The sequence below is a fragment of the Prinia subflava genome, chromosome 10, assembly GCF_021018805.1.
Source record: "Prinia subflava isolate CZ2003 ecotype Zambia chromosome 10, Cam_Psub_1.2, whole genome shotgun sequence".
Classification (NCBI taxonomy): domain Eukaryota; kingdom Metazoa; phylum Chordata; class Aves; order Passeriformes; family Cisticolidae; genus Prinia; species Prinia subflava.
In genome coordinates this window covers 1,082,994-1,100,941 of record NC_086256.1, presented here as the reverse complement: position 1 = coordinate 1,100,941, position 17,948 = coordinate 1,082,994, and the positions used below count along the sequence as shown (strand labels likewise).

The following is a 17,948-nucleotide window of genomic DNA, read 5'->3' as shown; positions in this document are numbered from 1 at the left end:
TAAAGTGGAATTACGAAATTTGCCGTTATGAACTGATAAAAGTTGATTTCCAGGCCTTGATCTGAAAGTTCTACCAAGATTTCCCGCTTTCGTGGGCGTTTCTGGGCATCTAATTAGCGGACAGGCGTAGCAAGCAGTGTCCAGTGGAGGTGGTGGATGTTTGTGGTATTAATGCATATTAACATCCTGTTAGTATAGCAATATACAGTATAAATAAATACTGCATATTGGTAAATACAATAATATGTAATATACGGTATGTTATAAAATCTATGATAATGTATAGTATATAATAACATAATACATCATGCATAATACATAACATGCAGTACACACTTAATATAATAAATATTGTATATTAGTAATAATATATTGATGCAACTGTATGTCAGCATACCACTATAATAACATATGTATATTATATATACATATATATACTAGTATCTGAATATAATCAAAAGACACTGTATCAAGAGATAGATATAAAACATTATATATATGTAAAACATAATAAACAGGCACAGATTGGGCATGTCCTTCAAAACACAATTTGATTGCTCACAGTTTACACCTCCAAGTCATCAGAACATTTTGGCACCTGTTATAAAATAAACTTTGTGCTCAGCAAGGATGTTATTTCCAATATTTGCTTTGCCTGCTCCAAGAAGCTTGAAATAATTGCTTTAAAATTAATTTAATTACATTTGTTCCATTCTTGAATGCGTATTGCTCATAAATTCAGGCCTCAACACCAGCTGGTTTGGAAAACTCCATAGTTTAGTTTCTTCAAATAAAGGAAAAATTTTTAGTTTCATGGATTGTTCTTCTTTATATTTCCCTGCAGTACCACCGCTCCCTGTGCTCAGATTTTGGGAGGTTTTTGATGAAACCCCTCCTGCCGTGACTCTGAGGGGGATTGGAGCAGCTCCCCCCTTCTTGGGGTATGAATAATCACCATAAATTACACCCTAAGAACAGCACACGTTCTCCTCTCAAAGCCTTTTAGGGATGAATCAAATGGCACCAAGCAACCCCTAATTAAAGCTCGGCGTGGTGGTGGCAGTGACGTTTCCAGGAAAAGCCTGGTGCCCGTCACACGCTCCGGGCCCGCGTGGCACCGCACACGCGTTTCATGGACAAAACACGAACGATTCCCGCTCGCAGCCCTGACGTGCCTTTGCCAGATGGCACCGGCAGCTTTATGGGAGGGGATTTGCTCACGGAAATGCGCTGCCTGTCTCCGAGGGTTGGGATTTGCAACTCCGAGGGAAGCCAGAACATCTGCCTTTTGTTGCTTTTGAAAGGGCTGTGCACGTCCACCTCCCCTGTGCTGCTGGTGTTCGCTCAGTATTCCATAATTTTCCAGATTTATGGCATAACAGGTTTGGGGTGACACTTTGAATTAAACACATGCTGAACATAGGACCAGGGGAATGGCTTCCCACTGCCAGAGGGCAGGCATGGATGGGAGACTGGGCAGGAATTCCTGGCTGGGAGGGTGGGCAGGCCCTGACACGGGGTGCCCGGAGAAGCTGTGACTGCCCCTGGATCCCTGGAATGTCCAAGGCCAGGCTGGAGCCGCCTGGGACAGTGGAAGTTGTCATGGCAGGGGGTGATGATGAACATCAGAACCAGATGATCTGTCAGGTTCTTTCCAACCCAAACCATTCCATTCTCTGATGAAAACAGATTCAAAGTATTTAATACAAACAGGGAAATCGCTCACCACGTGAACACGATTACCAGAGCTGTGCAGTCTGTGTAGCAGGAATTGCAGCCTGCAGGAAGCTCCAGCTCAGCTCTGCACTCTCACACTCGGTGCTTGCACGTTGCTGTTTGCATTAAAACAGCCCCACAATCAGCCACATGGGTCAAAAGTCCAAAACACAACGTTGTCCATGAGTACAATTCACAGTTTTCAGGCACTTCTGGCCTCATGACAGCATTACCATTCCTAACATTAAAAGAGGGTGTTTAAAATATTTAAACTAAAAGGAAGCCTTTACACCAAGGGAAGATCCCAGTGCTGTACCCACACAAGAGTCGTTGATCATGTGAAGGACCAGGACAGGACAGAAGTCACCGTGTTTAGGCCTAATTTGAAAAGCAACACGTTAATTGGCACATTGAAATTGGTGCATTTTCCTCAGAGGACAGTCACAGCCTTGCAGGAATCCCAGCCCACGCTGGATCAGGACACGGATCACACTGCAACCAGCCGAGGGAAGGCAAGATCTGCACTCATCAGGCACCACCAGACAGTGAGGGAATGATTAAAAAACACACAGAGATCTTCCAGGAGCCGCCACCAAGAGCTGGGCTGGCTCCTTCCCTCCTCCTGCACGACAGATGTGTGTGCTCTCCGTTCCCCTGGAGCAGAGCAGCGTTTCCACCACAGGAGCAGGTTCCAGTGCTATTTCTGGCTGGGACACGCAGCACTCCGTGGATACCCCACCTAAGGAGCTGCTCCCGAGCTGCTGCTGCCCAAAAGAGGCCCGGAGAGCCTTCGGACACGCTGCGCTCCTCTGCTATTCCCAAGCTTTGCCAGCAGCTGTCAGCTGCCTGCTTAATAAGCAGGAATAGGAAATACAGCAAGTTCACAGCAGGGGGAAAAGTATTCAGCTGGGTCCTTGCTCCATTCCAAAACCACGCTTTTCCTAATTTCTGACTTTATAAATTTGGTTCGTGGGGTTTTCAGTTATTTTGCTGTCACCATAGGCAATATATGGACAAGGAGGGTGTTGCTTGGAGGTTTTTTTGACGTGAATCTTCCCTTAGGTTGGACTTGATCTTGGATGTTTCTTCCAACTTTAATGGTTCTGTGATTCTAGGCCTCAGGAAATACAGGGATTGCTTCCAAATAAAGTCAAGCATGGCCACCACTTCTGAGAATGAAAAAAATCACATATATCACAGAGAAATGTAGCAACTTCTCAGCTTGTATGCAGACATGGATCCCTTCTGAGAAGAGCTCCCAGAATTAACCAGCACTGCCCAGCTGGACAGCAGGAACGAGCAGGAGAAGGCAGAGCTCACGAGGAGATCCACGCTCTGCAACGCGTGTCTTTATCCTCCCACATATTCTGCTCATTTCAGCACATCACTGGTTGTTTTTTTTATTTTTTAATATGGCAGAAAACGCAGCAGTTTCATTATGAGCAGGGCTGTAAACATGTGAATAACAGCAGTATTTCTACCCTAAGTACGTGCAGTGAAAAACGCCCTCCCACAGCATTGCTCTGTGCTTTAAAATGTGCACAGACAAGCGAAGCAAATCATGCAGACACAGAACTTGGCTTGTAAATTAAGGCAGACTAATTGAGCTCTGCCTGAACTTTCTTCCCCTGAATCCCAAACAACCTGCCGAGCAAGTGTTCTTCCTTGGAGCAGCCAAGGTAAGAGGTATTTTTAGTTTGGAAAAGCAGCACTGGAGCTGTACAAAGCAGAAGGTCGGGTACACCAAACACTCCTTCTGTCGCTGCTATTTCTGTGAGCTGGGCTGATTCCTGTGAGCTGTGCTCCAGCCACCCCTTCCCTGGCTCCCAAAGCTGCGGAATGGTGGTGCCAGGAGGGGCTGGGGGATGGAATCATGGAATCCATGGGTGGGCTGGGTTGGAAAGACCTAAAACCTCGTTCCATTCCACCCCCTGCCATGGGCAAGGACACCTTCCATGAGACCACAGTGCTCCAAGCTGGCCCTGAACACCTCCAGGGATGGGCACACAGGAGCCTCCTTGGCTGCAGTGATCAAACACCTCCCTTGGAAACTGCCCTGGAGGAGAGAGGCTTTGCCTTCCTAATCTGGCAAGATGGAGAAGGGGAGAAAATTATGTTTCCCCTCCTAAGAAGCTCAGGAGAGCTCAGGCACACTGGGACCACAGTGCTGTGGGACCAAGGGGAGCCTCCCCATCCCAGCACCCGCCAGCTCCTGCTGGGCACCAAGCCCTCCTGCCTGAACCCCTCTGCCAGCTCCAGCACCCACAGCAGCTCTTCCCAGGGTCATTACTGGGGGAAATTAGGGATGAAAAATTAGGAGGTGCCTCCATGAAACAGCCAAAGGGCCAAGAGCAGCAGCGCTGAGAGGGCTGGGACATGCCCAGGTGGAACCCTCTGGTAACAGTCTGAGCAGAACTCTGCTCCTCCCTGCCAGCTCAAACTGCCTCTGCTTCCAGGGGCAGCTCCCTTCGTGCCCACTGCCACCTCCCACGCGCCTGAGCTGGCACGGCCGGGAATGCACCGGGACTGGAGCAGGGCCCGCTGTGCCTGGGAAAAGCAGCGATGCCGTGTTCTTCTCCCTGCCATGTTCTTCCCCCCGTGCTGCTTCGTTTCAGGCTGGCTGTGCCCGTGTCGCAGCCCTGTGGGCGGCAGGAAAGGGAACACGTTAAACCGCGGCTGCAGCCGGGCGTGGGGCAGCCCACGGCCGCGTGTGCCATGCTGAGAGCTGTGCTTCCCCCACTGCCCGTCCTGGAGCAGCTCAGCCTCCTGCTGACCCACAGCCACCGGCCTTGGTGCAGGGGGAATCTGGTTTCTGAGAGGGAAACGGGGGTGCCGGTGATGACCGGGACTCTCTTGGACATGGAATGCGCACAGGAGCTCCAGCACCTGCAACAGCCATCTTGCAGCAGGCTGACTCACTGCCCTGTATCCTGAACAGCCAGCCAGCCAAAATCTGGGCTGGCACTTTCCCTGGGGCACCGGGAACCTCTGGGGTACAAGAGTCAACCTGCCCTAGGGTGACATTGACACCAAGACCGTCCAGGGGACCCTCATGCAGTCACGGTCCCCCTGGGGAGGCGATGGTGGGGATGGAGCTGTGCTCTCCAAGCCCTGCCAGCAGCGAGCCCAGCTCGTTCTCTCCGTGCAGAGAACCAGCCCGTCCTGTTTGTGCACCCAGCTCCGAGCGGGATGGCCACGGGGCGTGGAGGGAGGCCAAGGAGCCGGGCCAGGCTGCTGAGCCGGCAGCTCTGCTGGAGCCGCGGGAATTGCTGCGGAGCTGGAGCGCCCTGAGTCACCCCACATCCACCCTGCCCAGCGTGGGGCTACACAGGGGCAGTGCCCACCTTCATCATCCTCATCCTGCCTGCTCACCCTCACCATCCTCAGCCTGCCTGCTCACCCTCACCATCCTCACCATACTCAGCCTGCCTGCTCACCCTCACCATCCTCACCATCCTCAGCCTGCCCACTCACCCTCACCATCCTCACCATACTCAGCCTGCCCACTCACCCTCGTAATCCTCAGCCTGCCGCTCCATCTGCTGCGTGGAGTGCAGAGTTCATCTGCCACACAAATGAAAAAGGCCTTTTTGTTCTAAAGAGCACAACACAGGGCAGGAACGAGTGTAGGTTTATTTTGGGGCACAGCCAAGGCAGGGTTGAGTTAAGGAAGACACAGTTTCCCACCTGGCAGCTGTGGGAGAGCGAGGAGCAGGAGCTGCACCAGCTGAACCTTGAGCCTCATGGCACTGGGATAACCCTCCTGGAGCAGGGATCAGTGCAACCCATCCCAGGCCCTCTGGCACCCAAAGCCCTCACACGAGGGGCCTGTCCCAAACACAACCCAGCCCCGGTGCTTTTCTTGTCCCTGCAGATGCATTTGACACAAAACTGACCTGAGCCAAGCTCTCCGTGCCAGCAGCACAGCCTGGGAACACCCAGGCACTGCTGTTTGCTCATGGGGCAGGGCCCCCAGCTCTCCTCATCCAACCTGATCCTCCTGCCTGCTTCTCCTGCTTGTTTGGGCTCTGGGAGGAGCCCAGCCCTGCAGGACCCCTGGGGAAGTGGGAGACACCCTTGAGTGCTGTGCAGCACAAGGGGCGACCCCACCATCAGCTCCCCAGCACTCAGCTGAGCACCCCTTTTCCCCGTTGTGCTTGATGGAAACAGGCTTGGGGCAAACTCCAGGATCTCGGTGGGGCTCTGGGCAGAGCAGGATGTGCAGGAGCAGCAGCTCCGGTGCAGAAACCTCGCACGTTCTGGGCGCAGGGTGATGCCACCTCTGCCACCAGCGCCGTGCCAGGTTTGGGCCGTGAGCCAGAGCTGTTCCTGCCAGTGCCGCCAGTCACGGACCAGGCTGGCATTGCCAAGCTGGCATTGCCAGGAGCCGAGCAGGGCACCGGCTCAGCCCACGTGCTGCTCCCGGGAGCCCTCGGACCACGCGTGCCCGGCCCGAGCAGCTGGCCTGGGTAGGGAAACACAGCAACAGGCGGATCAAACACACCGAAAGGAGGTCACGGAGCTGCCTCTGCTGCTGCTGCTCGGCGAGGCACCTACTCATTAGCGTGATTACAGGCACCCAGCTCTGCTAACGAGCGGCGTGGGCCGCCAGACCCGCACGTCTCAAGCAAGCCCCGGGGCTGTTGTTGCACGCTGGGCTCGGCTACGGCTCGGGTGGCAGCTTGGGAGGTGTCCCCACTGTCCCAGTCCCCTGCCTGCAGAGGGGACCCTGTGTGGCGGGATCCCAGATCCTGGTAGGTGCAGTGCAGGATCTCTGTGCATCCTTGGGGTGTAGAGCAAAGTCGGGGTGCTTCCCCAGCCCGGAGCTGAGCAACAGCCAGGAATATTGGGGTACAGAGAGCACCCTTGTCCATGGAAGTCACGGGGGGATGAAGGGGCTGGACCTCAGGGCAGCACAGAGGACGCTGCTCACAGGCTGAGCGTCCCGGGGCTGGCTCTCCATCACACACCATCCCTGAGGCATCGGCCTCAAAATGCCTGAGGAGGAGGTGCAAAGGCTCAGGGTGTGTTTGGGAGAGCTCCTGCCCAGGAAGTGAACCTTTGCCTGGATCCCACCCAGACCCCCCCTGGATCCCACCATCCCTCCTGGATCCCACCATCCCTCCTGGATCCCACCCAGACCCCACCTGGATCCCTCCTGAGTCCCACCCATCCCTCCTGGATCCCACCCATCCCTCCTGGATCCCACCCAGACCCCACCTGGATCCCACCATCCCTCCTGGATCCCTCCTGGATCCCACCATCCCTCCTGGATCCCACCCATCCCTCCTGGATCCCACCCATCCCTCCTGGATCCACCATCCCTCCTGGATCCCACCCATCCCTCCTGGATCCCACCCATCCCTCCTGGATCCCACCCATCCCTCCTGGATCCACCATCCCTCCTGGATCCCACCATCCCTCCTGGATCCCACCCATCCCTCCTGGATCCCACCCATCCCTCCTGGATCCCACCCATCCCCCTGGATCCACCATCCTGCCTGGCCCCTGGGCTGCAGGCACAGCAGACAAACGAAAGGTGCTCAGCCCAGGACCTGCAGCAAGGCCCCCCGTGCCCTCCCCATGCTGAGGATTCAACCCTGGGTGCTTCAGCCCCTGCCTTGTGTGGCCCATGTTCTGTCCCAGTGCTGATGCCCCACAGGGTCCCTTAGATAAGGACACAGACCAGCAGGGAGCTGCAGGGCTGGCGGCTCTGATAAGGCACCACAGGCAGTGCAGTCCCCAGGCTGGTGGCACTGCTGGCATCCCATCCTGTCCATGGCACTAGTTCGTGGTCAAGGTCATTGGATCACGGAATGGTTTGGGCTGGAAAGGACCTTAAAGACCATCTCATTCCAACTAATCCTAATTCTAATTGGAAAATTATGCATATTGAAAAAGAAAGTGTGTATTTTCTCAAGAAAATCACCCTTGTTACAGGTTCATGTTGAAGGATTGGCCTGACAGGTGCTGCTTTGGAAAGCAGGGGCAGGTCCTCATCCCCCGTGGCAGGTGGGAAGCAGTGTCACCCACACCCCGGTGACACTCTGGATGACCCTCCAGCCATCCACCCACACCCCGGTGACACGGTGACATCCAGGGAGCCCCCAGCCCTGCTCCTGCCCCACGGGACATTGCTGCTCCATGAGGCCAGGCAGGAAGCAGCTCCCTGCAGGTGCCCTGGGACACGTGCTGCTGCATTTTTCTGCTTCTTTCATCACCTCTAATTCCTCCTAAAGAGCTTCTGGGCTTGGGGCACAAACCCCACATTCCCCCAGGGCTCCCCCGCTCCGCAGTGCTGGACAGGTTTGGTGTGGAGATGTCATCCCACCCTGCTCCCTCTGCTCCTGCCGCTGCCTCCATCCTCCATGGGATGGTTTCTCACCCTTTCCCCTCCGGTTATGCAGCCCAAGTGGCTCCCTGGGGTGTTGGTGGCCCCCAGCCTGCAGCCCCACAGCGGAGCAGGGGGCTCAGCACAAGCAGACCCCAACCCCACTGCTCCCACCAGGCTCCCCATCCCGTGATCGAGGGCTGGGCTCACCGTTCTCTTTTTCCTTACTGCAAAACTACATTTAATTTTTTTACAAAAACCCGCGTTTTTCCTGCCTTGACAGAACCGCGATGTCCACGTTGAGCTCCCGGGTGCTGCCCCCTGTGCGGCCGCCAGAGGGCACCGGAGCGACAGCGGCAGCGTCCCCGCCGTGTCCCCGTCCCTGTCCGGGTCCGTGTCCCTGTCCGTGTCCGTGTCCCTGTCCGTGTCCCCGTCCCTGTCCGTGTCCGTGTCCCTGTCCGTGTCCGTGTCCGTGTCCCTGTCCCTGTCCCTGTCCCTGTCCCTGTCCCTGTCCCTGTCCGTGTCGCCGTCACTGTCCCTGTCCGAGCAGGGACCAAACCCGGGCAGGAATGCTCCAGCCCCAGTGTCCAGCCTGGCCTTGGGCACTGCCAGGGATCCAGGGGCAGCAGAGCTGCTCTGGGAATTCTATTCCAGGGCCTGCCCACCCTGCCAGGGAACAATTCCTGCCCAGTCTCCCACCCATCCCTGCCCTCTGGCAGTGGGAGCCATTCCCTGTGTCCTGTCCCTTCATCCCTTGTCCCCAGTCCCTCTCCAGCTCTCCTGGAGCCCCTTCAGGCCCTGCCAGGGGCTCTGAGCTCTCCCTGGAGCCTTCTCCTCTCCAGGGGAGCCTCCCCAGCTCTCCCAGCCCGGCTCCAGAGGGGCTCCAGCCCTGCAGCAGCTCCGGGGGCTCCTCTGGGCTCTCTCCAGCAGCTCCAGCTCCTCCTGCAGTTGGACCCCAGGGCTGGGGCAGCTCTGAAATAGAGTTTCATAAGCATTATATACATTTTATACTATATATTTTAATTTATATTTTTACATCTGCTCTCAAATAAACACCTCAGTTTCATTATCTCTACTGCAATGACCATCAAACTCTGGGCTCCAAGGTCCTTCCCCTTTGCTTTCCAAACACTCTTTCCACTCCATGCATTTATAGGAGACAAAATGAATCCAGATTAATGATTTAACACACCCCCTGAGCCCACAGAACACCAGTGGAGGTAACTGTGACTGGAGGCTGAACCACCCCAGCTCCCCGATTCCATGTGCATGGCTGGGGGCTGGTTTGGGGAGTTTCCAGCCCTCCCTCTGCTCATCCCGGAGCTCTCCTGCAGGCACAGGGCAAGCAAAGCTCCTGGGAAACAGGGAGCTTCCCTGCGGAGGCAGGACGGGACTGCTGGCTGTCTCCAGCACGCACACAAGGACGATTCCTTGTGGTGCAGGGCAGTGTTCCCTCACGGCAGCGCCACTCGTGTGCAGGTTTATGGCCCCACGCTGCCATTAAGTGGACAAAGTTTGTTTTTGTTTTACTGCGGCTCTCTCTGTCCCGGTCCCGGACTTCGCCCGGCGCTGCCCGGCCGGGTGATTCCCACCAGGGCTGCCACGTGTGCCCCGCATGCACAGGGTGGGGAAACGCCTGTTCCTGCAGGGAGAAGGGCTGGAGGGATGCAGGCAGGGCCAGGGGCGGCGGGCAGGGGGAATGTTCTGCCAGGAGCAGCACGGGTTTCTGCTGCCCTGAATTCACCAGGAGCTGCTGGGAGCTGAGCAGGGACTTGCTGGGCTGGGGAAAGAAAAGATATTCCAGCAGCTACCCAGGGTGGTGGGACGTGAGTGATCCATAAAATCACAGAGCCCTGGAATGGTTTGGGCTGGAAGGGACCTCAGACCTCATCCAGTCCCACTTCCCTGGGGAGTTGGCAGGGACACCTTCCACTGTCCCAGCCCACTCCAAGCTCCGTCCAAGCCGGCTTTGAGCACTTCCAGGAATGGAGCAGCCACAGCTGCCAGGGTCTCACCACCCTCACAGCCAAGAATTTCCTCCTAATCTCTAATCTCCATCTCCCCTCCCTCAGTTTAAAGCCATTAAAGCACTCCCAGGCTCTCACTTGTGTTCCCTGTTTGCAGAGCTCCTGCTGCCGAGCCCCAGAGTGCTGCAGCCAGGGAGACCCAGCTCCCTCTCAGCGATGTTCCAGCACCACGGAGGGCAGCAGGAATGTGCTGAGTGCAGGCAAATGGGGTGGGATAAACACACCCCGGGTCCCCCGGTGCCCCTGCCCTCCCACCTTTGGGAGAGGTAACCCCCAGTCAGGAGCCTGCAAAGGAGCCTGGAGCAGGCAGGAGGGGAATGTCTGTGCCAGGGAAGTGCCACCCCTGCTCCGTGCCACCAACTGGGCTCCCAGCTGCACTCCCGTGACCCGGGCGGTTGAGAAAGCTGCTGGCACCGTGCCCAGCTCCAGAGCCCAGCCCAGCTGGTCCAGACTGGCCCGTGCGCTCCCAGGTCTGGCCAAAGTCAAACCCTGAATGCAGCAGCTGAACCCCGCTTTTAGTTCTGTCAGGGATGGAGGAACTCCAAGGAAAACAGGGGGGGAAATATCTTCTTGCTCTTGTTGTGGTGCCAGTGTGGGTGGGACACGGCACTGATGGCGCCAGGACAGCCAGATCCTGGGGCAATCCCAGGCTCCTGCCCTGCTCCACGGGGAGGAAAAGCCAAATTTCCTGGGAGCCAGAGCCCGGGGATCTGCGCCTGTGTGGCCCTGGGGCCCTGGGTTAGTTAGGGATTCCCTGCTCTGGGAATTTGGATGTCCCTGGGCACAGCAGCGAGCTGGTGGCACCGGGGTCAGCTCGGTGACACAGAGCTGGTGGCACCGGGGTCAGCTCAGTGACACGGAGCTGGTGGCACTGGGGTCAGCTTGGTGGCACAGAGCTGGTGGCACTGGGATCAGCTCGGTGGCACTGTGGTCAGCTGGGTGACACAGAGCCGGTGGCACCGGGGTCAGCTCAGTGACACAAAGCCGGTGGCACTGTGGTCAGCTGGGTGACACAAAGCCGGTGGCACTGTTGTCAGCTGGGTGACACAGAGCCGGTGGCACCGGGGTCAGCTCGGTGACACAAAGCCGGTGGCACTGTTGTCAGCTGGGTGACACGGAGCCGGTGGCACCGGGAGAACGGCGGCTCCCGGAGCAGAGGCCGCCCCGGAATGTGCAAGCTGGCGTTTGCTTTGCAGCGCTCGCTGCCCCCGGTGTCCTGCGGATCCAGAGGGGACTGGGAGCGCTCGGTGGCCCCTGCACAGCAGCGTGGGGTGCCCGGGGACGCGCGGGGTGTCCCAGCAAAGGGACACTGCGGGATTTTCCGCAGCAGCGGGACGGTCACAAGGGGCCAGAGGGGCCGGACAAAGGTCCCACGTGGGACGGGCCAAGGCCGGGAAACAAGGGAGCGGATCAGGGACACCGAACCGGGCACAGCCGGGAGCCGAGGGAAAGGGAGCAGCAGCTCCCGGCACTGCTGGGACTCAGGGGCCGAGACCACCCGGAGGCAGCCCCCGGGAAGGGCCCTGGCCGGCTGCCGCTGGCTCAGGCAGGGACGGGGCTTTGTCACCTCTCACTGACACTCTTTGATGGTTGGTCTCATTCCCAAAACCTGAAATTAAACAACTCGACTCTTACGTGCGGGAAGCGCCTCTCCAGCTGGCCCAGACGTCCTCCCCAGCGCAGCTCCCACCCGGTGGGCATCTCCCACATCCCTGGGGCTTAACCCATTGCTCTCCAAGCCGCCTCCGACCACGGGCAGCCCGAGCCCGCAGCCCAGAGAACATTTGGGGTGAGGATCTGCCGGGTGGGGGAAGAGCCGAGCCCCTCGGCAGAGCCTGAGCCCGACACTGCTCCCGACCCCCGGCTCTGTGGGGGACACGGAGGGGAGGGCAGGCAGAGCCTGGAGAATGATGAAAGTCAGGATTAAAGGCCGGGGGAGAGCAAAACACCCCGGCCGCTTTTGGCAGGCGATGAAAGGAAGGTTTAGCAGCAGCTGCCAGCTGGGAGCTGACGGAGGGACAACTGCGGGTCCGGCTCCATCCCGGGCTGCCCAGGCCGGCAGCCACGGCCCCTCCCCAGCACGGCCACCCACTGTCACTGCCACTGTCACTGTCCCCGCAGCAGAGCTGAGACACCCGGGCACCTCCCGAGCTGCTCCTGTGGGAAAAGGGAGAGACAGCAGCACTGTGCCCAGCCGGGAAACCTGCAGGGAAAACGCAGTTCCAGAGCATTGCCTGCTGAGCCCGGGAGCTGCCGCCGCCCAGGAGAGAGAAAAGAGGCTTCAGCTGCTTCCCAGCTGCCTCCGAGACTGATTTAGCTCGGGAGCCGGCACAGATGGGGCTGCGGGGCCGGAGCACAGGCGGAGCCCTCGCCGCGGAGCCGGAGCCTGCAGTTGCTAATAGAGATCCAGCAAATTAAGCGAACTTAATTCGGAGGGTCACCACACAATACTCCCACCTGTTTTGCTGCGGTCCGGCCATCTGCCACCCCTCCACCTGATGCGGAAAGGGCTTTTTCCCCTTCCTCCCCACGCCGTGGGCTGCGTTGAGTCGTGTCGGGTCTCACCAGGCTGCAGCAGCGAGACGGGGGCAGAGCCGGCCCTGGGGGCTCTTGCAGAACAAACCCGGGGGAGGTTTCCTCCCGGAGCCGACACAACCCGGGGGTATGGAAATCACCCTCTTTATTCTGCTGCAGAAACCCTCTCATAGTCCCTGGAGTGTTCCAGGTTGGACAGGACTGGGAGCAGCCTGGGATGGTGGGAGGTATCTCTGCCATGGCAGGGGGTGGAATAAAACCATCCCAGAGGTCCCTTCCAACCCAAACCACTCCAGGATTCTGTGATATCTCATTTCCCAAATGCTCAGTGATTCTGCAGGAGGTGCATGGAGCCTGGCACCACTCTGCACATTGTGGAAAATGGCTCCTGGTGCTCAAGAGCTGGAGGAAAACACTGACATGAGCAAAACTGTAAAGCACACACTGCCAAAATCTCCATGAGGGACCACCAAGGGTCCCGAGTGCAGCCCTGCTCTGTGGAGCCAGCAGGAATGTGCCAGCCCTCAGCCAGGTTGGGAAAGAGCTCTGGCACCGGCTGTGGGAGGATGGAGGGGTTTGGGTGCAACAGCTGAGAAAGCTTTGACACAGCAGCCGTCAGGAGAAACCCTCCCCGGAGCTCTGCAGGGCTGACATGGGACATCTGGAGAGGGAGCAGCTTCCCGGACAAGCACCAAGTGCTTGGAAATCTGCAGAGGGAGAGATCACAGAACCATAGACTGCTTTGGGTTGGGAGGGACCTTAAAGATCACCCAGTGCCACCCCTGCCGTGGCAGGGACACCTCCTGCTGTCCCAGGCTGCTTCAAGTGTCCAGCCTGGTCTGGGACACTGCCAGGGATGGGGCAGCCACGTTATTGCCTGTGGCACTGATCGTCCCTGTGTCTGAAGGTTGGTGAGGCTGTGCCCTGAGCTCCCTGCAAGGAGCACTGCAAGGGGCAGTCCCTGTGGGGCAGGGGAGACAGAGAACAGCACCCACCGAAGGAGGGGATCCTGTCCCACTGCCCAGCTCAGCTGAGGCCCCACCTGCAGAGCTCCCCAGCCCTGGGGTCCAACTGCAGGAGGAGCTGGAGCTGCTGGAGAGAGCCCAGAGGAGACCCTGGAGCCTCTCCAGGGCTGGAGCCCCTCTGGAGCCGGGCTGGGAGAGCGGGGGGGGCTCCCCTGGAGAGGAGAAGGCTCCAGGGAGAGCTCAGAGCCCCTGGCAGGGCCTGAAGGGGCTCCAGGAGAGCTGGAGAGGGGCTGGGGACAAGGGATGGAGGGACAGGACACAGGGAATGGATTCCCAGAGGAGAAGATGGGATATTGGGCAGGAATTGTTCCCTGGCAGGGTGGGCAGCCCTGGCACAGGGTGCCCAGAGCAGCTGTGGCTGCCCCTGGATCCCTGGCAGTGTCCAAGGCCAGGCTGGATGTGTTTGGAGCAGGCTGGTCTCTGGTAGTGTCCCTGTCCCGTTCCCATTCCCGTTCCCATTCCCATTCCCGGTACTATTCCCGGTACTATTCCCATTCCCGTTCCCATTCCCGTTCCCGGTCGCTCCCAGCGGGGTCAGGCCCGGCCGGTCTCGGCAACACCTGGGCGTGGTCTCATTTGCATGAGCCAATGGGAGCAGGGTATGCAAATGAGGCGGCGCGGGTTGGCCGGGCGGGCGGGGCAGCGCTCGCGGGGCGCCTTTGTCCGGCACAGGCGGCGGGGCCGGAGCGGCCGGAGCGCGGCCGAGCCCTGCCCGCTGTCCCTGCCCAGTGCCCGCTGCCCCTGTGCCCGTGTCCGGCCGAGCCCCGTCCGGCCCTGTCCCCGCGCCCTCGTCCCCGTGATGACTCTGGAGGAGCTGCCCGGGGAGCGCCGCGCCGCCGGGAGGTGAGGCCGGGGGGGCGGCGGGGCCGTGCGGGGAGCGGCGCGGGGTGGCCGGTGACGGGCGGTGCCGCGTGTCCCGCCGCAGGATGGAGCAGGCGGGGGACGCGCTCGAGGAGGTGCTGAGCAAGGCGCTGAGCCAGCGGAGCCTCACCCTCGGCGTCTACGAGGCGGCCAAGCTGCTCAACGTGTGAGTGCCACCCCCCCGTACCCCCCGGTGCCCCGAGCCCGGTGCGCCCGCGGTGACGGCGGTGCCCCGCAGGGACCCCGATAACGTGGTGCTGTGCCTGCTGGCGGCCGAGGAGGAGGAGGCGGGGGACGCGGCGCTGCAGATCCACTTCACTCTGCTGCGGGCCTTCTGTTGCGAGAACGACATCAACATCCTGCGCGTCAGCAACCCGGCGCGCCTGGCGCAGCTGCTGCTGCCCGCCGCGGGCCCCGACCCGCCCGCCGACCTGCACTGCGTGCTCGTCACGGTGAGCCCGGGCTGCCCCCCCGGGGGACACTGCGGAGACACCCGCGGGGCGCCCCGAACCGCCGCGCCCGGGGCTCGAACCCGCGGCCGCAGCGGGCCGGCACCAGGGGTCCCGCGGGGCGCCCCGGGACACCGGCTGCCCTCTCCCCGCGCTCTGCTCTGTTTTCCCCGTCTTTCTGCTTTGTTTTCCCCCTCTTTCTCTTGTTGTTCTGTTTTGTTCGTCTTTAGTTTTCCTCTTTTCCCCCTCTCCTCTTTATTTTCCCTCTCTCCTCTTTATTTCCCCCTATTTTTTTCCCCTCCTTCCCCCCCTTTTTCTTTCCCTTCCCCCCTCCTTTTATCTCTCCCTCTCATTGTTTTTCGCCTTCCCTACTCTGCCCCAGAGTCCAAAGCTAAACTCCTCACATGCTTCCAGGCCTGACTTGTTTGTTTGCCTCGGTAGCAATTTCAGATGATTCACACTGCTGAGCTTTCTGCTGCCCTTTTTCCTCCCCCCCTGCCCTGCCGCTCTCGGGTTGTTTTTGCCGGAGCTTTTTGCCGTCCCCTGTGCAGAACCCGCAGGCGTCGCAGTGGAAGGACCCGGCGCTGAGCCAGCTGATGTGCTTCTGCCGGGAGAGCCGCTACCTGGACCAGTGGGTGCCGGTGATCAACCTGCCCGAGCGGTGACCCCCAGAGCCGCCCGACCCTCGCAGTTGCTCAGGAAGGAACTCCCTGCCCCGGCTCCAGCGCTCCGCGGGGAGGGAGGCAAAAATTAAACCCGACAACGACAAACAAAAAGATAGATTTGAAATGATAAAGCTAAAAGTGATGTCGTGGGGGGAGGTGTGGGGCTGGAGCAGAGATAAAAAAACAGGGATGAGCCCAGCCCGGCGTGCCCAGGGTGCCCTCCCGAGAACTGCCCTCACTCTTTCTGTCCTTAAGTGCCACTTAAAGTTCCTGCTTTGAACACCTTAACGAGCAAACAAGGTTAATCGAGGCCTTTTGCCAGCAATGTTGTATTTTTGGGATGTTAATTCTCACGTTTTTATGCTAAGATATATAATAATAATAATAAGTTATTTTCTGATATTGATGGAAAAATTATTTATACTTGGAGGTTTGAGAACCGAAACGCCCTCAAGCAGTTGCTCTGCAACCACAAATCTCCCAGCTGGCTGCAAAAGCAGCGCCATTAATATAATTGTTTGAAATTCGAGTGTTTTTTCGGGTTATGGTGTTCTTGTTTCGTGTTTTCTTTTTTTTTTTTTTTTGAAATAAAGTGTAAAATCAAACCTTTGGCCCAGGCTTTTATTTCCTTGCTGCAGGAGCGTGCAGGCACAGGGGCTGAGCAGCAGCTGCTTCCTTGTCCTGGCCACGGGCAAGGTCCTGTTGTGCAGCTCCAGTGTGGGTTCATTCCCGGCCCCTCCCAAGCAATTAAACGCCACAGCAGCCCATGTGCTGCAGGAAATGTTGGGAATGTTATTTATTTATTTTGCTTGAATGCTGCCACAACAGCAGCTAAAAAAAAATAAAAGGGGGGGGTTGCTGCCGAGGCTTCCACACTCCTGCTGCTGCTCCGTGGCAGGAGGGGAACCTGATTCCCTGCAGGAGGAAAACCCCTCCCGGTGCTTCCTTGCAAAGCCCCGGGATTTGTTTGCACCCCCAGCTCAGCCGTGCCCCCCGGGGCTGGCAGCTCCCGGTGCCAGCTCCTCTTTAATGACACAGCCAGGCTGGCACAGATGGCAGGGAAATCCAAACCCCCTGCTGCTGGCGCTGCCCGGGGACGCTGTGGGGACAGCAGTGACCCGCGCTGTCCCTCCCCGAGGGCACCCACGTGTGCCCCAGCGGTGGCACGGGGTCACTGTGTCCCCAGCCCGGGCAGGATGGGTGCCAGCCCGGCCGGGAGGGGAGGCTGGACCTGTTCTCCCACTCTGGGATGCTCCAGCATGAGGCCACCCTGTCCCTGTCCCTGTGTCCAGCCCGGGGCTGAGGACAGGCAGGTGCCACCCTGTGCCTGGGACACGGCAGCAGCACCATCTCCAGATTTCCTTCTCCAGGCTCAGATCCAACCCAAACCCCTCTGGTTTCTCCCAGTGCCACCCCAGCCCTGTCCCCACACCACAGAGTGGGTGGTCCTGGGGACACCCAGCACACAAATTCTCATTTTTCTCCCCAAATTAGCCGGCTTTGCCAAGGACAGGGGGCAGCCCAGGGATGCACCATGGTGGGCTCTCACATGGGTTTCTCCCAGCACCTGTGGGTGCAATGGTCTCACTTCCCCTTTTTTTAAAAATTCTATGAGGGCAGAATCTGTATCTTCCCCAGATTTTACAATCCCTGCCCTTTCTGGGGATACTGATGTCAAAAAGTGAAGTGCAAACGGAACCACCCCAGACTCCACGTGTCCCTGCAGACTGTAATTTAGTATGGCCAGTTTACCAGAAATCTCTGGATTAAATACTGTCAGATTTGGGTGCTTGTGCTGGACCAGCACCCTGCTGCAAGCTTTATTCAAGGGCAGACACCGAGAGCATCCCTGCAGCCACACCAGAGAGCTGGACTGGGCTGGGAACAGGCATCTCAAACCAAACAAAAATCCCAATTTGTTCCCAGATTCCTGTGGAAACAACCACCAGCAGCACCAGGTTCCTTCCCTGCAGCTGGGCACCTCTGGGCACAGCTGGACTTCTCCCAGCCCTGCACCCCCACACTGAGCAATTAACAGAGCCTAATTAATTAATTAACAGAATTCATTCTGACCAGGGGTGTGACAAACAGACACGGACACAGTGGAAAAGAATCACTGCAGAGCCACATTGTTGGTTTGACTGCCCCTAGAAAAATACTCTGGTTACAAAAAGAATTGGCACACAAGCACAGGGTAAGCAGCAGGTTTCTCTGTCAGGCTGATTTTAGGAGCTCTGCCAAAGAGATTTATTAAACAAAGTTGAATTTTTTAATCTGTATCAAAAGTGGGTTTATAATTTCATACAGAAATGACAAATATGCGACGTAAATGACAAGTG

General features: G+C 58.0%; 1 protein-coding gene across 1 annotated transcript; it reads left to right on the top strand.

The window, feature by feature from the left end:
* Nucleotides 1-14,226: 14,226 nt before the first annotated feature.
* GADD45A (growth arrest and DNA damage inducible alpha) lies at nucleotides 14,227-16,214 on the top strand. The gene is made up of 4 exons (XM_063406866.1): nucleotides 14,227-14,477; nucleotides 14,560-14,661; nucleotides 14,734-14,947; nucleotides 15,496-16,214. Exons 1-4 carry the CDS (start codon nucleotides 14,236-14,238, stop codon nucleotides 15,607-15,609), a joined length of 672 nt encoding a protein of 223 aa, XP_063262936.1. The 5' UTR covers nucleotides 14,227-14,235; the 3' UTR covers nucleotides 15,610-16,214.
* Nucleotides 16,215-17,948: the final 1,734 nt, after the last annotated feature.

What these genes read in the sequence shown, in the direction of transcription:
- GADD45A (XM_063406866.1), top strand. Translation starts at nt 14,236, where the DNA reads ATGCAAATGAGGCGGCGCGGGTTGGCCGGGCGGGCGGGGCAGCGCTCG. An exon ending in GAGCGCCGCGCCGCCGGGAG is followed by an intron (nt 14,478 to 14,559) that starts GTGAGGCCGGGG and finishes GTCCCGCCGCAG; the next exon opens with GATGGAGCAGGCGGGGGACG. An exon ending in TGCACTGCGTGCTCGTCACG is followed by an intron (nt 14,948 to 15,495) that starts GTGAGCCCGGGC and finishes TCCCCTGTGCAG; the next exon opens with AACCCGCAGGCGTCGCAGTG.